Here is a 24,479-nt window from a genome sequence, read left to right on the forward strand (position 1 = left end):
AACCCTGAGTTGTGATATGGCTGTTTCTTCCTTCTTTACATGCCACTGGGCAAAGCTTGAAGGGTGCACTTTAACAAGACAGTTTTAAATAAGTTGTGTGTTTTGGGGTTTTTAAAAATATATTTGCTTAAGCCATCCAGGCTTCTGCACAAAATCACTTGTTACTGATTTTAGGCTATGCCATGAGTCATGAAAAGGAGAGCATGTGGAAGGTCTGACAGAAGTGAGGGTCAGTTTGGGACACGGCTGCGTGGTGTCCTATAGCTGATCGCATTTCCCTAAGAATAGCTGGGACACAAATCCAACCCCTCTGTCAATTACTGCCCAGCTCATGAGTGGGGCTTTTAACAGCATCTCAGGAACTCCTTGGTGTTGAGGAAAAAACATGCTTTTATTTCTGGCCAGGCTCCAAATCCTGCGATTTTCAAGTGCTGGGGTGTAATGGAGAAGAGAAAGGGGACATCAGTGTGAGTCAACCACAGCTGCTCTATGGGAGCCCTGTGAAAGGGGCCTTCCTCTCTTGGACTCACTGAGATGTCTGTAGAGCTCTCACATGGGAAAAGAAAGTTGGGAGGTGTTTCCATATTGAAATTCAGGAGTTCTCCTTTTGAATTCTGTGTCAGGGCGCAGGTGGGTTACTGATCCTTTGGCTGGTACAAAAATCCCTCTCCATCACGGCTTACACAAACTGTGCATCACGCTCTGATGCATGATCCACAGCAAACCTTTCCAAGCACTTTGTGCCTGAAGTGAGTCTGCAGGAAGGAGGGGAGAGGCAGAAGACAGCCACACTGGGGGCTGGACTGTGATTCACTGTCACATGAGCCAGTTTGGTTTTGGGGGTTGTGGGTCACAGTGACACACTGCTCACGTAGCTGTTTAATACTTAGTTCAGCTTTCCAGGTTTCCTAACAGTACTCATGTGACTTCCTTCTCAACTTCATCACATTAAGAATATTCAAATGAGTTATGTACACAGTTTGAGTCCCCTTGTCTTCAAAATGGGGAAAGTACTGAAAAAAGCTGGTATTCCTTTGTTTGTATTCCAAGTGCTTGGAGGTGGAAAAAAAGTAAGTGCCTTCTATTTATTGTGAGGTGTTTGTGAAAACTTTCAATTATTGGAGTGAGGCAGTCATGGATGCGCCAATAATTTTGATTTGGACTAACATAGTTTGGTAGAACTAGTCTGCTGTGCAAGGACTAAAGGGCACACTGTGTTTAGTCTGTGTAGTTATTCTGATTATACTAAAAGATGGCAACTTCTTATCTTAGTAGTATGACTTGTATGACACATTAATGAGAATGTTTGTTTTACTTAACTAGCTGTTCTCTGTGCCTCTTTATCTGCCTTTTAGAGAAAATTATTAAAACTAACCTTATTTTTAAATTAACTTTTCTTTAAAGTTCATGGCGTGTTGTGGTGACAGGGAAGACATAGCTGCACCTCTTGTTGATGAGTTTGCAGCTAACACTTGCATTGTGCAATTTGCATGTTTCTGCTTTTAGAGAAAGCAAAGTTGGGCATAGAACACTTGTGAAATAGGGTAATAGGTTAATGAGATATTTCCCTTCTAACAGTTTAATCTCTTCCAAATCCCCTTATCTGCTAGCTAATCAAATAGATATGGAACAATTAATATATTACTTTTTTTTTTTTTAAGGAGGAGTTAAATACGTATTTCAAAAATGGGCAGTGGTGACTTCTTTATACCATTTCAAATGTTGCTACTTCTGGAAGTGAAATAGGATGCCCAGTTTCCTTCATGTGTGTAAAATTCTTTCTGAGTGGTAGCAGAGCTCCAGTGACTCTCCTTGTCTGGCTCCTGCTTTTACTTGTGGGACCCTCTTCTCTTCTCTTTGCTTGCAGTGGTCAGTAACAATTTATGTAGCTGCTTATCTAAAATAATTGCTTCTTAAATTTTTTGTAGCCATTTGTCTTGTAGTTTTCTAACCTACTATATTGTTTGTGTCAATATTGAAACCTATATTGCTGATCCAATCTGAATTTAAAATCTGGCAGGTATTTGTATGACAGGCATTATCAGTGGTTTTCCTGGGTTGGAGAGGGTAGACCTGGCTGAAGAAAGGCTGGCAAAGCCCTCACTCACTAGCAGATGGACAACCCAGACTCCTGGGGAAAGTGGTTTATTCCAAATGTGGGAAACTGAGCAGAAAAATTGCCTACTCAACAAAGGCTTTCCTGGAGCAATAAGGTGTTCTGTTATAAAGGCACTTCATGTGCAAGCCCAAGCAACAGGGGCAAGCTGAGAACTCCTGCACGTGAACTTTCAAAATACAAATATAACTTATGCACTGAAATCTTCTTGGTCTGATTATGAAACTCAGTTAATGCTATTTTTTATTTTAATGGTGCATTGATGACCCAGGTGAATAAAATTTGTATGTGTCTTTAAGGAGCCTGGGCTTACTTGCTAAGAGTATCAGGGATGAGGAAATGCAACTTCCTAGCTCAGCAGTTTAAAGACTCAAAACAGAAAGAAAACTGGTAGATCTTGGCCAAGGTGCTAAAAATGTGTTCCATTTAGGTTTCAAATCCATACTTGTGGAGCTCGCATCTGCTCATCTCAAGACGAATAAGGCACCAGAATGTTGAAATAACTGGAGGAGAGTTGTTTTTTTGCTGGTTTTGGCAATATCCCTCTGCCGTACAACATCTGTAATAGAAAGGAAACAATTAGCTGCCCAGAGGGCTGTCCCCTCAGTGACAAACACATTCTCAGGGTTTGTTTTGCAAGTGTGTTCCCTGTAACCCTTGGTGCTCACCCCTCCAAGCAGCCCTGCAGCGCTGTGAGCGTGGGGACTGCGAGCGGCTGGAGACGGAAGGGGCTGCAGGGAGCTGTGGTTTGGACCAGTGCAGAGGTTGGAAATGATCTCAGCTGGCTGCTATATTCTGATTCATATTATCAGAATTGGCAGGGCTGGATTTAAGTCCCACGGTTTTTCTCCTGCTGGAATGAATGTGTGCCAGCTGGGGATCACATGGTGTGGGAGTTCTCAACAATAAAAGAAAGTTACTCGGGGTAACTTCCCTTTCCAGTTAATCCTTTTGCTTTTTGAAACTGTGTATTTCTTCAGTTAATAATTCACTCTAATATCTTTGTATTGTGCCCTGGAGCATGATATGTAGTTTATGACATTTAAAAATAGATTTTAAAGTATTCTAATCAATTTCAATCAGTGCAAAATAAACTAATGTTTTCATAACAATTCTTTAATGTCAATTCTTTTGGTCAGTGCTCTGCTATCCTGTGTGCCCTATATACTTAATTCTCGGCATAAATTTAAAGAGAGATTAGGAAATGCAGAGGATGATTTGACACGAGCACCATGCATTATAAAGGGAGAACAAGGCACCAAACAGAAAAATGTACTAACTTGTCCTTTAACCTTGATGCTGCTTTAGTTTCAAACAGCAACACAATGAATAGTAACAAAACTTTCATAGTGGCTGAGGTATTAGACAAAACAACTTACTGCAGTCCCTCCTTCTCCTCCTCCTCCTCCTCCTTTCTCCAGCAGTTTGTACGTTACATAAGCAGATTTCTTTGTTTTTCCTCTTTCCTCGTGAACAGACTTCACCCTTTTCTCTGAGCAGACTGGTTTGCTTACGCCTCTCCCCTCAGCACAGGCTGGCCCTCCGAGAGGAGGAGCATCGTGTGACTGAGCCCCAGCATGTGAACTGTGAGCACAAACCGAGCATCTGGGGAGAACTCCTTTCTGGCAACTTGTAGGGCTTGTGAATGGGATCAATGTGAGGCTCTGGTAGGGTTATTGCCACTGCAAAACCAGTTCCTTGTGCAGTGGTACTGGATTACGTTTGCAAACAATGTCTTCTGAACCAGGTAAGGCTGACTGGGATGCTTCTGGGAAACTTCAATCTCTTCAAGGCTTGGGGTGTGTTTGTGTCCAGAGACAGCAAGAGTTAAACTTTCTAGTCTGAGGAAAATAAACCGGTGAACATCAGCTGCCTTGTGATGCAATACAGCTGGAATGCTTTGGTGGATTTTTCCTTCTATTTGCTGTAAATGAGCTTGAAGTCTCCTGAACGGACTGCCTGATACATCTGCCACAGCAATAACCCCACTGCTTTGGGCTTGTTTTGCTGCTGCTTTCACCAGCTCAGGACTTTCTTAAAAGCCAGTCTGTTTTTTGATGTTTGTAAGTGGTTTCAGTTCCTGGTTCATTTGCCAGATTCACTGAGCTATGTTCACAGCTGTACGGTTTCTATAGGACATATCTATAAGAAAGCATTACCTCTGAGATTTATATCCTGCACAAGATTTATATCCTTGTTTTAGGAAGTAGGTGTACACTCATGACTTATAGCCAGCTTTTCACCTATAATGTTGCAATAATCCATTTAACTGATGCTTATGCTACACTTAATGTACAGAATTTGCTTCCAGAATTTAAAAAAAACAACCACCTTTTATTGCACCATCCAGTGAAAGGTTTGGATTTTTTCCATTGTATGCTTGTAAATGAGTTTTAAAGAATGCCATTAAAAATACTGCTTTACTTCTGAGTGCATTTTTCAGTTCTGAGAAAAATTCAGCTTGGGATAAGTTCAGTCAAAAGGTATACCCAACTCTAACATTTGATATAAACCAGCAAATATTCTGAATTAGGTTTTTCACAGAGAGATGGGTGAAGCTGATCTATGGAAGGTTTGGGTTTAGCATGCCAGTCTCCCTCTCTGGAAAGCCCTCTGAGGCTAAAAAGAGGGAAGGGAGTTACTGGCAGAGTGAGTTTGATTTTCTACAGGAGCTCAGAGTAGATGTATGCAAATAGTTCTACCCAGTCCTCCTGATTTCAGTACTTGTGGACATCTGCTTTTTTAGGGGAGTACAAAGAACATTTGTTTTAAAAAATTGGCTCCTTATCTGTTTTATGAGCAAGTTTGAAACTGCCCTTTCCCCTCTAGCATTTAATAATCAACTAAAAGGATGGGAATCACACCTTTCCCCCCACTCTTTAAATACCATTTTGTTGTTTCCAGAGAAGAATTTACATGTGGATATAGGAAACTTTCTTTCTCTGTTCTGTCTCTTAAGAGCTGTTTGCTAATGTGCATGCTTTTCCTGTAAATGTGACAGGAACCCTTATGGATCTTTCAGGAAGGATAATGTGGTGTTATAACCACTATTTCCTCTTTCCCTTTGGCTTGCTTTCAGTCTGCAAAGGCCTAGGCCTACAGAATTCTTACATGTAACAGTGGCAGTCTGAAGGTCAAATAGAGTGGTGAAGCTGTGACATTTGGGCTTTTTTTAGGATTAACTATGTGATGGACGAAAAAATTTTTACAAGATTTAAGGTGACGTAAATTATACTATCAGGTGTAGGAGACCTGTGGATATAGACAGTGCACAGAGAACGGGTGACAGCAAATAATTCCAGTCTGTGTGGGTTTTAAATCAAGTGGGCAGATATCCCTGGATCCCCACAAACAGTGTCAGGGAAGCAGTGAGTCTCTTGCTGAAGCATTGGCTGCCTCCAGTTTGAAACACAAAGAAATCCTTCCAGTGCTGACTGTTGGGACTGGGTGAGAGAGCAAAAGGAGGGACAGTACCTGCAGGAAATATAAATTCACATAGCAGCTCATTCATTGCTACCACCATGGGCAGTTTGGGCAGTTGAGTGTCTGCAGGTACCTGGGCAAAGCAGTTTTTCCAAGCACTAAAGGCCACAACAAATATGTAGAATGTACCTTTCCTGGAGTGCTGATGGTTTTGAAGACTTGAACTTTATAGATTTATATTCTTTTAGTAGTAGCATTCACTATAAGGGAAAAAACTGATTTCAAGCAATGCCTTTTCAAAGGGTCATTGATAACATAACTCAGAAGTCAACAGGGACTCCAATGTTTTCATTAGTGCCACCATTATGCTTTTCTTTGTGCCTGTAGCACTGAGTCTTATGTTAGTCTTTAACGTGATACGTGCTGTATAAACAGAAAATGTCTGTTGGTTTACACCAATGCTTGTAAACACGGAGTATTTGTTGAGTCTTTACTAAAAATTCAAAATATTTATGCATTTCTCCTCTATCTCTCCCCTTCTGCCCTGGATTTATAATTATTATAAAACAAAGGAATAAATTTCTTCAGTGTTGAGAGTTTGGAACTTCAGTGCCCGTGTATTTCTTACAGTTTGACAGGCAATGCTTGACCTTGAGAAGGACAGGTGGTCAGGAAAAACAATCTTTCCTTTACATTGCCATAAGATATTTAATGCATTATGATTACTCTTGCTTGCCTGTGAAAAAACCCCTGCAGTCATGACCCGCCACTATAAAAAAGGAAACAAAAAGAAGGGGAGGCAACAGCTGGTTTACGTCATGTGAGGTGGAGAGGGATTGGAGTATTGCCAAACCTTGTATTAGAAAAGAAATTAAATGCTTAACCTTAAACAAATGTTATTTTTACAAGTAATTTCATAGAGTTTATTTGCTCTCTGTTTTGGAAAACTTTATTCCCCATCATACAAGCCATCCACTTTTTTTTAGTGACTATTACAATGCTCTTTCTACTGATGCCAAGAGCTGAGGCTCTAAGGAGAGCACTAAATATTACATAGGAGTCAGCAACATTCTGTTGAGCTGCAGTTTTGCGAGCAGCTCAGTTATCCAGTGGGCAGCTGCTGCCAGGAGGCTGCCAGGTCCCTTCCTGGAGCTCTTGGGCTCACCCAGAGCCAGCTCAGCTTGTTCCCACTGCACAAAAGTCTGGTATAAAAGCCGCGTCCGCTCGCCCGGGAGCTGTGCGGGCTTACCCTGACCTGGAGACAAACCCAGCGAGCCCTCGGGTGGGTAAGAAGGGAGCAGTGGGAATTCCAGGGATGCGGAGGGATGGAAAGGATGAAAATTCTCATCCTGGTGGGGACTGTCTCACTTTGGGCTAGCTGCAGTTTGGGTGGGAACAGCCTTTTTTTGGTCTGTCCTGGGGCCTTCAAACATTTGCGTTTTGAAAGGTTGCACATCCTCGAGGTGTTTCGGACAAAACTTCAGCCATTTCAAAATTATTTCTCTTCTTGAATTCTAGTTGGGCTTAATATATTTTTTACATTACACGACTTTTTTTTTTTAAGTGGCATTTTTCTATCCATTTGCGTACTCAAAGATAAATACTCATAGGAATATTAAGCTTTGTGGAACAGTATGATAAATTTTCAAGTTTGCATAGAAAGAAGATGTTTGAATTTTCCAGCTTTTTATAAGTTTTAAGAAATTACATTCAAAATTCATCATACAGTTGCTGTTTTTATTTTTTTTTAATTACATTTAAGATTTTGAATGGAGGTCTAGAAAAGAGAGGAGAGAGAACTAAACAATAGAATACTTTTCAATTTTAATCTCTCAGCCTGTTCAGAGCATGAAGTGTAAAGCTGTTACAATCTGTATAATGTTCAAGAGGCAAATGCATTCACGTGCAGGTCTGTTAACCTGGAGTGAATTCTCTGGACAGTACAAAGAGAGGTAATTTCTGGCAATTAAGGGCTAAGGGATTTTTTTCCCATTTGAATTCCAGGCAACTTGTATTTGGCTTCCTTACATAAGGATGATCATGAGCCAGTGGGTTACTGTGAAATGGTGATTGGTTTCTTGTTCCTTACGGAAAGGAGGCGATGTAAAAGCTGGCATTACTCTGGTAGGCTTTAAAGAGACTGGACAAGGAAGGTCCTTCCTGAATGATTACACAGGAAGGCTCTAAATGCACTTAAACGAGGCTTTTTGTGGCTATTCTTCACTTTTTTTTCCTCAACCAGGTCAAAAGCAGGAAGCATTTGAATTATTGTGAAGTGTCCAGCTTTGGGTTCTTTATGTTTCTGGTTTGGTGCAGTGAGCATTCCCTGGGAGCTGCTTGTTTGGGATCTGTTGGCTGTTAATGACTTGGCAGGGAGGCTGGAGCTCCTGGGGGAGCTGGGCTTGGGGAGAAAGGCAGCGGCCGTGGTGCTGCACTGCTGGGGCCCCAGGGCTTCTCTGCATGCCCACCTTCCTCTTTATCATAAAGTTCACGGGTCTACATTCACTTGTAACCTTTCATGTAACAGGAAGCAGTGCCTGGTAGCCTGTTGTAGTGCTATTGTGCAGTTAATACCCTGCTGCCTGCTCTATAATTAGACCATATTTCAAGCCATCCGTTTTTAGATGATGTTTGTTTTTATTATTTTTTCCCTTTCTGTCCCTAATGTTTTCTCCAGCCACACTGAGATATGATTCAATAAAATCAGTATTACCTAGTGGCTACTGGCTTCTGGAAAGATAATCTTGTATTCCTTTCCCTATCAATAAATTTGCATCTTTGCCCAAGCATCTAAGGTGAATGAAAGCATGGAACTGGCTGCTTTATTTTTTGGGCAGGGTTACATTTCTGATGGCTTAACTTTCCCAGACCACATCCTGAGGCTAGATGGGTGCCAGCACTGGTGCACACAAAGTGATGGGAGCGGGCAGCCAGGAGGAGGGAGGGGAGTGGGTGGAACAACTTGTGTCCGTGACAGCTGGCCGCTGGATGAGCCCTGGGCTGTCAGATGCTGGCAGGACACACAGACTGCCTCAGCAGCTGGATCAGGGAAACAGTTTCCATCTATCAGTGATAATTTTATTGACTTGTATTGAGGAATTGTCTTCTTTCTGGATCTTTGGCTGTTCTACATTTTGGATGTACTATATTATGTATTTATTTCTTTAAGTTACTTGAATGTGCCTGTATTTTACAGCTTCTGCCCAGATCTTCTGCAATAATACATCAGTTACAATCTTCTGTAATTAGATACTTTATTTTTTCCCCTTTGGGTCTGTGGGGGCTTTTTGCTTTGGCTTGTTTAGCATCCTGTTTCTAAAAATGCTTTCTTTTAGTCCTTTTATCTACAGGAATCGCTGATTTCATGTCTCAAAGCATATGGATAGTTTCCAAAATAGCTCTGAGTCGAGATGAAATAACTTCTCAGATAACTGGGCAGACAACAAGATTGAAGTGTCAGTGACTTTTAGAGACGTTCAGAAGCAATGAATACTGTGCAAAATTAGGAAATTTGTAGTTAGCTGAAATTTCTCTAAGCACACATATTTTATAATGGCTTATGAATTATAGAAGGGGAGATCTTTCTGTCACTGTCTGAGTAATCCCTGCACTTGCCTGGTAAGTATATGCTAATGAATCCTCTTGAATTATTCCATTGATTTGTATGAGAGAGTCAGATGCGTTTTCCCTTCAGCTGACCCCAGTATTGCAGGTGCCTTCCTTAATACGAAGTTAAATTGGGCTGCCCAACATGGTGCCATGCTGTTTATCTGATATATAATAAAAGAAAGAAGAAAATAAATCATCCTAAAACTCGACAAATAAAGTAAAAAAACCACCAGGCTCAGTGTAACAACCCTTGCCCAGACAAGTGATTCTTCTGTGGTCAGTAAATCTGTTTTTACAAATGGGGTGTCTTGTTTAGTAAATAGGAGCTCGGTGCACTTAGTAAGTGATTGCCATCTGTGCAGGTGACAAAAACTTAGTGAAAATTTTCATTGTTGCATAAAATAATAGTTGAGTGGATATTGCTCACCTCATGCAGCTCACCTCATGTGGAGAAAACTAAAATGAAAAAATAATTCTGGGAAAATGTGGAGGAGGCGTATCCTGTCAATATTTTCTTGTGGTAGGGTTCATAATCAAAATGCAGTACGAACTCCAGAAAGCCACACAAAACTTGCTCAAGCCCTTCCTCATCAAACATGAAGGAATCTGTAAAGAGAGCATGGGATAGGGGGGGAGGAAGTACTCCCCAGATACAGAACTCACCAGTGCTCCCATTACCATGATGGGGAAAGAGTTTGACAGATGTAGTCAGGACATTGCTGAAACTTTGTGAAATGCAGTCATGTGAGAAGCAGCTCTCCAGCTGAAAGTTACCATCATGAGTTATGGCATTGGCAAAAGGCAGTGCTGGCAAGGAGGGAGGAATTACCTGAAGTTTCCTGGTGCAGAAATGAGACAGTAACAGCAGGGCAGCTGACTTGGGCTACAGGGTCAACTTGCCCTGCCTATTCCTGGAGTGATGGAGCTGATGCCTCTCATTGTACCCATTGTCTTTCTTGTATTGTGGCTTTGGATCGTGTGGTTCTTAGCTACGCGAAGTTCATGGTACTTGGCTGTAGGGTCAGGATCTGTATTCACTTGTAAGTCTTGGAGTCGTAATAAAAGCAAAGAAAAAATATTGTCCAAATCTACTGAAAGGGTTTGACATTATTTCATGAAACACAAACCATAAAAAGTCTCTACAAGTAAAAGAATACTATTACATATTTTCTATCTAGACTTTGTGGTTGTTAATATGTGTTCAAAGGCTAAAGTGAAAACAAGGCTTTGAGGGAACATATTGTAATACAGGAACTAAGTATGTGGAAGAGGAGTAATTTATTCCTCTGAACAGAACTCCTTGCACTCGGAGCTTTCCCTTCAGTCATGTGTTTCTGGAGATGTGGTTTGAACATTTGTTTTCTCTGTAAACTCGAGAAACCCCCATTATTCATTAAATAGCTGATGAACTATTCCACCATCAGCAAAACCATCGTCACAGTGGATACAAGTGTAGGTGAGTAATAAAAACCTCAGTGAAGAAATGGTGTTGTTTGGCAGAGGACCTCAGTCATATAAGCTTCTACTTTCAAATTACAATCATTTGAAGTTCTGTACAGTTTTGTTTTATTGGAACAGCATCAGCAGTGCATGTTATATTATTGTGCTAATCTGAAATTGAAACAAATGTTGAAAGATAATCCCATTAATTGTTGACTCATTTTAATAAGACTCCCAGCAGATGCGCAGGTTTGCCTGCAAGGAAATGATTATCAGAGCCAAAAGAACAAAGATTGCAGCCAGACAGGACAACAGAGTGAAGCACACTGAGTCTGCCTCCTGTAGCCAGCATTGGCAGGACATTTGTAGTGACTGTGAATTCACCATTCAGTTCCTTGCTTTGTGTGATTCACTGTATGCTGAGACAGATCAGGGGATTACTGATAAATCTTATTTAGTTAATATTTTGGTACTTCATCTTAAAGCTTGGACTTTATAATCTTCAATTTGTTACTATAAATATGTATTCTACTTCAAAGTGGTGTCATCCATAGCAACTCCATCTTTTTGGTAGAAATTACTGAAAGTTCTATTTCAGTCTAGAAATGAAAGTTGCCATCAGAAAGATGCATGATTTCTTCCAACCAAAACAACTGTAATGCTTGGCAAAACATGGGAAAAGCAGCATGGAATGAGCAAGTCTCCTAAATACCTGCAAATCAAACCAATGCAGTAATGTCTCATCTTAGACCAAGTAGATATGGGAACATTTGGTATTGGGTTCTGTCACTGATGCTCTGCATAACCCTCCTCAGTTTACTAAAAATGAAACTATTTCAGAAATAGTTTCTTCTTGTAAAATAATTTGGGTATTGTCCACAGTTAAACTTGCTGAAGTTTCTTTCACTTTTCCTTCTGTGTTGCTGCTCTGTGTATTTGTTGCCAGTGGTTCACACACTGTTGTGCATACCACGGTCTGGAAACCTTTGCTCTCTGTTACTAAGTAAGGTACCATATTTACCAAGAAGTTAAATATTTTCTGGTTCTTGGCAAGTATCATATAGCAAGTATTTGATCTGACATTTTGAAATTCAGTAAGGTTTCCTGTTGAACTTCACTGTCACATGTTATGAGTGCATTCACAGGGGTCATTAAACTAAAAGAGCAGCAGTATTTATGTACTTTTTGCAATCTACAATTTATATCTATCATATTCACTTGAAGATTTATTTACTCCATCCAGAAAATGCTATGAGAGGCAGGTAATATTGGTTTGGGAATTCTATTAATGTTTATATGCAGTGAGAAATAATAGTTTTATATGGTTTTATGGTTTTATACGGTTTAGATCTTTTTACTCACAGAAAATGGTCTACCTTCTTCTGTTAAACTTAGAATATTTTTGCCTGTGTCTGGGGAATAGCTCTGCAAGAAAAAAACCCTACATTTTGCATTTTGTCAGCATAGGTATCTGAACTAATCCTTTAAAAGAACCTGATCTGCCCCCTGTGCTTTGCCAAGATTCCATTTTTCAAATATAATTCTAAACCGCCTTTTATTTGCCATTTATTTTTCTGGCCAGCACCTTCTTGCAGGAAGAAAACTAATTTATTTGGTGAGACAGCCCTCCTGACTTCAGCAAAAGCTATTTTTTTCTCTTTTTGTAGTGTTTGGTTGTCAGCTATTTACAATATTTCAGCAGTGGCTCACCACAGTAAAGGCTGGCCTGATGTTTAATCTTTATAGCTCATCTGCCCAGAGCAGAATATCAGTGTGGGGTTTCTGCACTATTCTGAAGCTGAAAACATTCACAATTCTATCACCACTGCAGTGGGAGAGGTGAGGGTGTATCAGAGCATAACTGTGTCATTAACTTGGAATGATAGCTTTTAATAGGAATTGGAGGAAGGGAGATTTTTTTTTCATGAAAGAAATGTTGACTTCCAGACTTCCTACTCTCCTCCTTCACACTCCTAATTCTCAGATAATTTGAGCTTAGTTGTTACTGGCATTGGCTGTGCTTCAGCAGTATAAGCATGTTAGCTCCCCTCACAGAAAGGATAAATCTGTGAAGGGGAAGTAGCAGGTTACTTGAGGCTTAGGTTTGAGGGCAGGTTTGGACACAACTGTGTGCAGAATCTGTGACCTCGTGTACTGGATGTCTGGCTCAGCCTCAACATGTGGTGCTGTAAGTGAGAAGCTGCTTTGTGCCTTCTTGTTCGTGACCAGGGAGCTGCTGCTTACTCTTGCTCTGCCCTTGCCAGCTCCTGTAGTGTTTGGTGAGTAGGTGGGTGGGTTGAGTAGTCTGTGGTAGTGTCAGTGCCGCTTAGCACTCCTCTGAGCTGGTCAGGAGAATGTCTGGTTTGGTTGCTGTGCCTGAGCCAGTGCCTTGGCAGGGTCCATTTGCTGAACACCCACTTCCGTCCAAGGTTGGCTTGGGTGAGGTTTTACATTGATGTTGCATGAAAAGATCCAGCAGTAGAACAGCCACAGCCACTTGGGGTAGGTGCTCTTGGGACTTAACCCATGGGGCATGCATAACTGTGTAATTTAAGAGAAGTAATTTTGATCCTTTAATTTTGCCTCTTGGCGTAAGAGACTAATACTTCCCCCATAGATTTTGTTTACATCCAGAACCACTGCATTTCTTTCATTCAGAATGCATGAACAAGGGTGGCATCACAGTGACAGTAAAAATTAGACAGTGCTGTAGCAGCAGAGAAGCACTGTGTTCTTGTAAGTGGGAATGAAAATAAATACAACAGAAGAGTTAATGGTTTTGAGATTGGCTTATGGAACTGCTGATGGAGGACCCATCAAATACTAAGACATTAGTGTAATCTTCCTGAATATAAATAGGCCATTTTTTAATCTTACTGGCACTTCAAGCTGGCTGGCTGTTTGTCTAAATGTTCATGGATCCAAGTTATTTCTAATTAAAATTCCCTGAAAAAAATACATAATGCATCACCTAGCTTCAAACATACTTGCAGATGCAAGCATGTTTGCAAGCATTCTAGCTTCTCATTTCCTTGCAGATGATAAGCAAAGTAATTAAGTGCTTATCAAATTTGCCCTGTTTATTTCTCTTTTCTATTAGCTATTATTACCTCTTTCTCCCTTACACTTCTTAAATCTTTCCCCACCTTTATCTCCTCTTCAGTGTATTTAATTATTCCTGATTGTAAGAGGGGGGGTTTAATCATGTACCAGTCAACACAGCAAGTGGCTGGTAGTATTTGGTCATGCTGGCATTTCTGACTTCAGGTAAAATTTCTCAGTTTTTATAATTCATGAGAGTAGCAGAAGTGCACAAGTGTTTCTTTAATCAGGTCAGAATTAATCATGATGGGGTTCTACTTCAGCCCAGTAAAAGGTGCAGGTTTTTGCAGCATGTCTGCATTTTTGCATATCTAATGGGATTTTACATTGTGTTTAAGGGGCAACAACTATATTTTGAAAAGGCAAACTGTGTTACTGCTTACTTAAACCTTGAGAACTGAGCAGCCCTACTGAAATGCATGCTGCTGGTTGTGGAGCAATTATTTGGGCTGAATATTGCACGTTTTGGATTTTTGTTATGACAAAATGTATTAATATATTACAATACACTTGATTTTATTAATATATTAATATATTACTATAATTAAAATAAATATATATTTGTTTTATAAATACATTAAATATAACTATATTCGTTAATATTATATTTATATTAATATATTAATATATTACAATACACTAGATACAGGAATTTTCACCATGAGTTTGTGTTTCTGCCACAGTTTTATTGTCTGCATCACCTGGAAGGTGCTGTTGTTCATCATTGTTCATATATTGTTCATCATCATTGCCTAGAAGCTCGAGTTCAGATTTCCACAGGTCTTAAAGGATGTACTTTGCCCATAGAATTTTCAGTTTTGTATAGAAATATGCTGTGGCTAGATTTGTTGCCTTTTACCATTCCAGCTTTACATAGCTCAAGGATGTGACACAATTAACAAAATCACTAGTTTGAAATATGGGTTAAATGTCTGCAGCATGTCCATCTCGAGCAAACATGGGTCCCACAGTGGAAGGAGGATTTTTTTAATGGCTTGTACAACAATCACAAATTTCAAGTCGCTCTCTTTCCCCACAGCCCCTTGTGCTGGGTTGTTGGTGTGAAGACAGAGCACATCTTGAATCAGAACACTTCTTGTAGCTTTTGTTTCCTGTAAGCAGTTGCAAAAATCCCATTCTAGAGAAGCACTCTTTTCTGTTGTTTGTGTTTCCGTTCTGTCTTACAGTGGACAAGCTTTACAAAATGGCTTTTGCCCACTGAATGCAACTGATATTTGCCAATCTAGTGGTGACCATGTGATGCTGACAACAAAATTGGTTCTTAAGGCCACCTACTATTTTTGCATTAAAGATTTTTTTTCAGTGTTGCTGGTTTTGCTGGACTTTGTATTAAGGCTGTGCGTGTGCATGTGTAAATCAAGTAAAATGAAAGTCCGAACAGCTGCTTGAGGAACTGGGGTTGTACTGAAATGATCTTATCAGGCAGGTCTAAGGAAGGGCTGCTGCTGCTGAGAGAGCGGTTCTGTCCCCTTCCAGCCATATTCCCAGCTGCTCCCTTGTGCAAGCAGCAGTGTTGGGGCTGCTGTGAGGTCAAACCCACCCAAAACGCACTCCAGCTTCCACCTGCCCCATTTCTGCTGCCCATCTCACAGTGCAGTGCAAAAAGGGCTGGTGCTGGCCCAGGGGAAGGAGTAGCCAGAAGCAGAAGCTGGAGCAGAAGGTGACAGGGAGGGGGGACCGTGGCTGACCACAGAGCAGCTCTATTCTAAGCAGCAGTTCTATTTGGCTGGGCGTTATGTGATTGTGAGTGATAACCTTCAACAGGTGTGAACGCCTTGATAAAGATGTGCGTGCAAAGCAAGTTCCTATTCTGGCCATAGCAGAACCTCATTTTCTGAGGCAATCCTTATAATAAATAAGGTAATATTTTGATGGAGATTTTTAGCCTTGGCCTGAGCAGTTGACACAGCAATGCCCCTTACTGAGCTGCACTCAGAGCTGTGGATTTTGCAGCATGTTGGCTGACAAATCTGCAAACCAATTAGTTTTCAGAAAAGTCTAAGCCTTCACACTTTGACCCTCACTGCAAACTTATAACTGATCTGAATATAGATTTATAAATTGTGTGCAATTGCCTACCCAATTTGTGCAACCGACTGATCCCACAGGAGTTATTCCTTAATTTGTTTCTGAATTTAGAATTGCCCATTTAGAGTGCAAACTGCTTCATTTGTAGCAGTATTTTTATGGGATTCTGTATGAGAGGGAAATCCAGCCTGTCGGCTCTTAGATGGAGACTAGGAAAACTTGCTGGTCCAACACCCTGTACCATGAGCTTGGTCTTTCTAAGAGCTTTCAGAACTCCCACCCCCAGGAGAGACGGATATGGCACTTGAAGTGCCTTGTTGGGCTTCGTGGAATTCTGTGGGACAGAGCTCTCTCTGCTGTAGTACAACACAACTTTTTGTGGATGGGAGTGACACCACAGGAAACAGAACCAAGGAACCTCTGTGATTGCAGGCATCTGAGATCTTGATTCTGTAGAGTGGAGGCCTTGTTAGATTATCCTCATCGCTCTGGAACAGCCACCTTTATGCTCTGGGGAGATCCCTTGCTGCCTGGATGAAGTAGAAGAGGGGAAGATGCTGTGCTGCTGCTGTGGGTGTTGTGCATGCGTTATCACCGAGTACTGGGGCTTTGGTAGCAGGGATTGTTGATCTGACCATGGACCTCTGCAGAAATCTCTGTTGGTAGGGGCAGCTCTGGGTGCAAGGCTACCTCAGTGCCCAGCAGGAAAAATAGGCTTCCAGGAAATAAAGAATAAATCCTTGAAAGTATTGTCAGAATCCAGAAAATGCTGAAGAGTCATTAAGCAGCATAGAACAGTAGTTGTAGCGTCCCTTTCCATTGCTGTTCTAAGATCAGGCTTGCCTGTAGCTAGGGGTGGGTGGAATTTGCAGTGGGAGAAGAAGTTGGATGGGACCAGAGGGTCCAAACTCTGCAGACCAGTTGTTGTTTAGAAGATGTAGGAAGATCACCTTAAGAAATGGTTGAGTGGGTTTTGGATTTGCTTTTTATGGAAACATGCAAAGAAAAACCCAGCAAAGGCAAGCAAATGGAAAGGGTGATAAACAACAACAGTAAACAGAGGTGCAGAAACGCTACCCTAATTTTTTTTTAATGAAAATAATTATGACAACACTGCAATAAATGATAAATGAGCTTTCCTCCTTTTCCTTGCTTCTCCCACAAAAATGTTCTGGAGTTTTTTGATTCAGAGGTAAATGAATGTTGACCTAAGTGACATCTCAAAGTCCTTCATGCTATTCTTTCAGGGTTTTCATTGTATTTGGAGATCCAATTGCTTTTAAGCTGCAAAACTAGAGTGCATGGTTTTGGCTTCTGCAATCATGTTCTAATAAGTGCTTTTATTGCAGTTTTACAGTTTCCATTGTTTGAATATGTTTTATTTTATATCTTCTTCCACATTTCTTATCAATATCAGCATATTTATCCTGTGAATGAGAATAAATTCCATTCTGCTAAGAAAGAATTTCTTTCTGGATTTGTGCTGGGCTTTTTTTTTTTTTAATACTTATAATAGGTCCCTTTCCTACCAAAAAAGACACAATTAGTTTAGCTGATTTTCAGATCCTTCCATCAAGTAATTAAATAAGTTCTGAATATATAGCATTTTGTACACATTTTGAATACAGAAATAGAATAGATGAACAAAAATGCTGGTCCTTTTGAACAAGCTGGTCCAGTTCTGTTGAACAAGCAACAATTCAAATGGGAAAAATGTCTGTTGGATATTGTCATGTTCCTATAGAAGAGCTTAGGCTAGTCATGGTGGAAATATATTCTTCATATCCAACCCTTCCAGGTTTAAACAACAGAACAAATTTCAATGAAAGGCAAAGAGTGTTTTTAGGATGAGATGCTCTTAAATATTTTAATATTCTCTGTAGAGAGTTAGCACTCTAATAAATGTTCTTGTTGTAATTCTAGCCTACACTCAATCCTGTTTCTTACTTTTGTGTGTATTTATGCTTTTAGTTATTTTCTATATAAATACTTGTGTGTATTTATTTTCTAGGCAGCAGCATCTGTCCGAAGCCCTTGATACTGTCCAGAGCTTGTGCAGCGGGTGCCACAGCCAGGCTTGTGGAGCAGAATGTACGCTACGAAGCGGCTCAGGGAATAAATGGAAGTGTGCCACTCAAACAGTCCCCACGCTCAGCTGCAAGTCCAAAGCCACAAGGTAAGTGCTCTCCAATATTTTTGTTAGGGAAGTTGTTCTCTCAGACTTCTGAGAGCAGCAGAGCACCTTGAGAGGTATTGTATTTCAGCAGCACCTTGTGAAAGAGAGAAAACTGTGGGGCACAAGCTTGCTGCTGAAATACAAACATTCTGTAAATGCCTTGTGATTCTGTAATTTCTGGCTTATTTTCAAAAGTGTTGCTGTGTTTGAGCTGGGAGGTTTGGAAACTGTTTTAAACTGAGGTGTTTGACAGTCTGGCTTCAAGGCAGGGGTAGTGGGAAGATATTTAGGGTGTTCTAAAAGAGATTGAGAGGAGCCTTCCTGCAGGAGTATGTGGAAAGGTGGGAACTTCATGTCTGTGCACCCAAAGCTGACAGTAATGTACACATTGCTCATTCCATGAGCTTTTCCAGCCTGTGTCCTTCTGTGTGCTACAGTTCTCCATGAGCTGCTCCAGCATGAGTGGAGGGTGCAGCCCTTCAGGCACAGCCTGCTCCAGCATGGATCCCCCACAGGGTCACAAACCCAGCCAGAAAACCTGCTCCAGAGTGGGCTTCTGTCTTTCTGAGTCTGCAAGTCCCTGCCTGGAGCCTGCTCCAGTGTGGGCTTCCCATGGGCTCACAGCCTCCTCTCAGGCATCCACATGCTCCACCATGGGTCTCCTCTGCAACCTCATGGACCTCCATGGGCTGCAGGGGCACAGCTGCCTCACCATGGGCTGTGGGGGAATCCCAGCTCCAGCACCTGGAGCACCTCCTGCCCTCCCTTCTGCACTGACCTTGGTGTCAGCAAAGTTGTTCCTCCCACATATTGTCACTCCTCTCTTCTCTGAGCACAATCATCTCTGTACAATAACTTTTTTCCCCTCCCAAATGTGTTATCACAAGGTGTTACTCCCTTGTCTCATGGCTCAGCCTTGGCCAGTGGTGGGTCCCTCCTGGAGCTGGCTGGTATTGGCTCTGTTGGACATGGCGGAAGCTTCTGGAATCTTCTCACAGAAGCTGCTCTTGTAGTCCCCCTGCCCCAGCTACCAAAACCTGGTCATACAAACCCAGTAGTAGAGCACATCTAAATCAAGTACAGGAGCTAGAATCACACAGAGTCATCATGCAGTGGAGCCAAAAATATCTGTATCACTCAATGGGAAAATGCGCCTTGAAGAATTTTGCATCAGTCCTGAGTTGGTCTTAGAGTTAAGGGCAGGAAGAAATTTTTAGAGATGTCAAGTAAATTTTGCTTACTTCAGGAGAATGAGAGCAAAATAAAGCCCCTTTTTTTTGTGTGTGTAATTTGTTTTTACAGAACATTTGCCAGTATTGTTAACTAAACTAAGATGTTTTTGCCAGTCATTACTTATCTGAGGAGCCTTTCTGCACAATTTCCTAGGTCTCTGGAATTAATTCTCTGCAGCAAAGGGAACATGTGTTCTTCGTAAGAAAAATATTTTAGAAGTAATTAATGGATAAATAGAAATGTGCTATCAATAAAAAGATTTAAAGCCTTTCAAAAACAAAGCCAACACACTTATTATAAAATTTTAGCTATTAGATAAATTAGGAGTTTTATATTATTAGACCCCATTCATTCAAGTTACACAGCTGTTGTTGCTCTTTTCTAGCCATGTTTCCTTTTGTGTGTCAATATTGTGTAGTCCAAAATGTGCCACAGCCAGGAATAGTGTTGTAGTTTAAGAAATGCAGCTGTGTAGATGAAATTCAATAATACTGTTGTAAATAGTATTTTGTGTCTCCTTTGTTCATGGCTCACTCTCCATTTATTAATATTAAGCATGTGCATCAGATGGAAGTTTAATACTATATCTTTTGTTTGGCTTTTTATTGAATTGAAGCAAAAGAAACCAGAATTAGTGAGAGAGGCATCTGGGAGACCAAATGTTCTAAGCAAACTAGGCTGCTCTGGTTTATTGGTTTAAAAGTGGCCACTATTTTTTTTAAAGAGATTTCATGCAGAGGTGCAAAGATGTTTTTGGTTTATAGCAGCAAGAAACATTTTTCCATATGATTATTCTAGTCATGCAAATGCTAAGTGGCCTTTAATAGTGAGAGGAAACAAGATGACAGACCTGAATTGTGAATGACAGTGTATTTGGTTGTGGAGGAACTAACTGCAAAATGACCTTCATCTAACCTACCAAAATAATTAAAATGAGAGATACAAACGTGACTTTGAGGTTGTGTTGTAGCTGTGGTACAGCCATTTTCAGTAATATTTGCTTTATTAAGGGAAATAGAGCTTTAACATTGAGGAAAAATGTTCAAAATCTTGCACTTCAAGTGAACCCTGTACTTTTGTCTGTACTTGGTCTCTCAGAAGTAGTTTAAGTATTTGGAAACAGTTCACTCAGGGTAGCTAGGTCAAGTGAATAAATTTCTGCACACAATCCAATATAAAACTCTTTATTTTCATTTTAATTTTTGCCCCCTGGCATTTCAAGGAGTAAAAATCCTCTTTGATACACTGTCAGTAATAGCAGAATTTTTGTTCTTCAATAATTTCTTCTATCAATTTTTGTTCCCCAGTAATTCCTTCCATGAAGAAGTCAGCAATTCATGTGTCAGATTTCTGTCTGGAGCAGAGTTTGATTCAGGAAAATCTTTGGAACTAGTTTGGAGCAAAGCCTGAAACTGGCTGAAATGGTGATGAGGGAGTTGAGCAAAGAAATCAGGACTGCAGAGCAAAGCAGTCACAGTCTGTGTGTCTGTACCAGCTGTGAGATGTGCTGCTTTGCCTTTGCCTCAATGCAGTACATTCCCTGATACAGTGGACTAATCCACACTGGAGGCAGTCAGTGGAAATAGCAAAATATGCTACCACATATGAATCCACAAGAGAGGAAGAAAATTGTTAAATAATTTGAAATTTGCCCCTACCTACAAATATTTGGGTACCTTGCAATAGCAGAGTTCATGTAGAGTGACATGTAAAAATTGACTTTTTTCCTCCTAGTTTCGTCTATTCCTTGCTCATTGATCCTCTTGCATCAGTTCTTTAATGATGTCAAATTGCTAAATACTGGGCACTGAAACTGCTGTCTGTACCAGGCAGTCTTATTGTAGGATGCAAAATATGTGGAAATGCCAACACTTGAAAGCAGTGAAGTGCCTTGTCAGCTCAAGACTGTGCATCAGTTGCTCATTTAAATTTTTCTAATGAGAGCCTAGGAGTACTTATGAATCTCCTGCTGAGGCTGAAGAGGCATTTTTGTTTGGGTTGGAAGTGAATTTCCACTCCAAAAGTTGGCCTGGTTTGTGCTACTGTGAAATGATTAGGACGCAACAGTTTCAACATTTAAACTTTGGCAGTCAATTTTAGCTGCCTATCTGCTGTGTAGCATGAACCCTGCATTCCTTTTTCAGTTATTATATAGTCTATGGTTAAAAGTTGATAGTGGTCTGGGCTTAAAAAAGCTCTTAAAGGTGTGAGATATAGACTCTACTTCACTCGCAAATGAAACTTGTACAGTGAAAGGTGAATTGAACTAAAACTGGCAGCTGTTCCTAGGTAGGCTTCTCCAGTCTTGGTGGTCCTTTAAGAAACCTGCTACAAAGTCTCTTTTTTCAACAAAACTAACAAATCCCCAAATTATCTCTGTGAAGAAGACAAATGAGAGAACAAAAAACATCTGATTATTATTGGTTTTCTCTCTTGACTTACTACTGAAAGATTCTTCTTGTGGCGTGAACCAAAAACGTGGAAACACACATCTCAAAGAGAAGATGATTTTTTTCTCTCTTTCTGCTGTGTTTAGGTTACTGGTTACTTCATATTGTTCTTAAGAGTATAAATCTTTGGCATCTATTCAGCAGTGCTCATTTGATATTTCTGGTGATGATGGATGACTCAGCCAGGAGAGCTGCAGTTGCTTACCACAGGAACTTTTAACTTCATTTTTATTGAGTTAAGGCATAGCAGCATTTTTAACCATTGAACACATTATACTTTCTAAGACAAGAAATTAATTACCTTTGCTTCGGAGTCTGCAAAGGTGGTTGTACCTTTTGAGCCATTACCTGACATTTCCTTAGGTATATATGCAAAGTTGAATGCACAGCCAGGCACTGCAGCATAAATCTTGATTTTGGCTAGCAGTGTACAGTATATGCTACCTCAGTATATGGAAGAGGTTTTTTTTGGGCAGAATAAGCAGTTCATATCTCCTAATGAGCTCAAAAGTCTGCAGTACAGAGGCAAGAGTATTTATACACTCAAACAGAGCTCCGTATTATGCAGGTTACTACAATAGGGCAGTCTTTTCTCTTTTTTTCCCCCTAAGATCCTTGCTCTGCGCACACTGAAAAATAATCTGATTAAAACAAAACACTACAGAAGTACATTGAGGAGAGAATTAATAGAATTTGCTTTCCATAATCCCTGTTAACAAGGCTGACCTTACAGGAAGGTTTGAGGGTTGTGGATTGCTTTATTTTTTTACACTACTGATTCTTTTCTTTCCATTGATCTTGTGACTATTCTTTCTCCACAGCACTATTTCTGAACAATATAGTAGCTACAGCAGCAGCTGGTAGGGGAAATGCAGTCTGCTAGGTGCTGATAGGGAGTAAGGAATAAAATATTTTGCCTAAGTGAACTGGCTGCTTGGTTTGTGGTTGTCTTCTGAAGACATTAAAGTGATTTTCAGTATATGGGGGTTGTCCAGTTTGACAAGAGGTTCCTCATTGTTTGCCATGCGTAAATGCTGCTTAGCTGTGGTTTTTCAGCTGCAAAAGTTTGTGACACTTCAACAAAATGTCCTAGAATTTGATTTTTGTCCCAGAGGATCCAGTATAAAAATAGCTACCAACTAATTCCTTCTGCTTTATCAGTAGACATTAATTCCCTCAAGTTTAGTAGTTTTACTATATCCTTCTGAGGATATTAACATTTCATGAGATGTACAGAAGAATTGGAGAGCTGTACGAGTCCATTGCATAAGAGAACTCCAAGGACTGGGGGTTATACAGAGTCCATTGCAAGAGCAAGAAATGTTCCTACAAATGGCTGTGGTGCTGGTCAGCAAATCCGCTCCGTGTCCCCTTTGTTGTCCAGCTCCCCCCCGAGGGGATGGCAGTGCTTGTGATCAATGATGCATCCTGCTTTTCCCCAGCCTGCTGGTGTCTCCTTGTCTCAGCTGTCCCATGGCTTTGTCAGCACAGGGAGCTATTCAGTGCTTGGACAATTATGGGATGCTCGCTGGCCTCATTCTGCCAGGCCTTGCCCGAGCTCCCTGGGAAGAGGGAATTTGGGGAAAGCTGTTCCACTGCACTGCAGCTGCAGCCCAGCAGCTGCATGGGGCTTCTCAGGAAGGACTGCAGTCACTTCACACTCTGAAGCAGTTGCACAATTTAACAATCTACTTGTTTCAGGGTTGCAAATAACTATTTCAAAAGGGTAGCATTACTGCATCCTTTCCCAGCCTTGCTTCTTTTGCATGTGTTAATAAATATAAAGCCCGAGGACTGAGGGTGCACATATGCGCAGTAAAAGCATCTGACCTACAGTGATTGCCTTCCTTCTCCCTTTGATTATTTCATCTATCAGCCTTTGCAGTTGATGTGATTGAACTCTAAAGCTTTTTATGGCAAATTTATTTCTGTACAGAATCTCTCATGGTACTTTTCAGACTGTAGTGATCACTGGAATCCCATTAAACTGCAATTAGCTTGTTGGAAACACAGACAAACATTACCTCCTGTATTACCTATAAATTAAATGAAGGGAAGAAATGAAAAATTGCCCTTAATTGCAAGTTTCTTCAAGTTTATCACCATCTATGATTACTTATTTGAAATAATTTTTTCAACATCCCTTTCAAATGTCACTTGATGGGATTTAAGATCATTCCTGTGGTGCATGGGTTTTCCAGGGTAAGTTAGGAAGATATTCTAGCATCACCAATGCAAGGAACATGGCTTTTCCACATCCACCTATTGTGTATCCTGTACTGGAGCTTTTGTCCCTACCACAAGCGTGGTAAAAAAAGCCAGTTCAAGTCATCTTTCCCTTCCCTTGCTCACTGACAGGTTTTATAGTTGCAGAAGGGCCAGTGCCTGTGTCCCACTGGAATGTGGCGCCTGTGGAGCAGTGCCTGAGCCCCTGGGGCACTGGTTCCACTGGCAGGATATTGCCTACTCCTGCCAATTTATGCCTGCCTTTCAATAATTTTTTCCAATTTCATGTCAAATGCTTTCACTGCTCCCTTTCACTTTGTATGTTTTGGGGATGTGTGTGGGAATGAGCAAGTGTTCTCAGGAATTAAGGTCCTTTTCCATTGAGTCTCTCCTTTTGATGGAGTTGGACATTCATTGCTCAAAGGTGGAATGCATTTGGGCCCAGTCTGTGATGTGCTTTTGTTGCCCACAAATGCTGCATGGTTGCTTAAAGATTTTAGTGCTGTGACTTCAGTTTCTTCATGTGTCACCTTGTCTTTTGTGTTCTAGTCACTGCTGTATTGAGCAGTGGCTGATCATCAACAACCTAATTAGAAGGACTTCTGGTAAGGATGGGGAAAAAGCAAGAATAAAAAAAAGTGTTTTCAGGGGGGAA

At 40.7% G+C, this 24,479-nt stretch overlaps 1 protein-coding gene across 3 annotated transcripts in view; it reads left to right on the forward strand.

Annotated features, from left to right (window-relative positions):
* FGD4 (FYVE, RhoGEF and PH domain containing 4) overlaps positions 1-24,479 on the forward strand; it is a 104,332-nt gene that overhangs the window by 44,939 nt on the left and 34,914 nt on the right. For 2 of the 3 annotated variants that reach the window (XM_030960029.1, XM_030960030.1), the window contains exons 1-2: positions 3,543-3,863; positions 17,751-17,915. In XM_030960029.1, coding sequence (XP_030815889.1) covers positions 3,848-3,863; positions 17,751-17,915 — 181 coding nt within the window. In that variant the 5' untranslated portion in view covers positions 3,543-3,847. Of the gene's footprint in view, positions 1-3,542; positions 3,864-17,750; positions 17,916-24,479 lie in introns of those variants that run through there. The other variant, XM_030960028.1, reaches the window with a different exon arrangement.

This window comes from Camarhynchus parvulus, chromosome 1A (assembly GCF_901933205.1).
Source record: "Camarhynchus parvulus chromosome 1A, STF_HiC, whole genome shotgun sequence".
NCBI classification, from domain to species: Eukaryota; Metazoa; Chordata; class Aves; order Passeriformes; family Thraupidae; genus Camarhynchus; species Camarhynchus parvulus.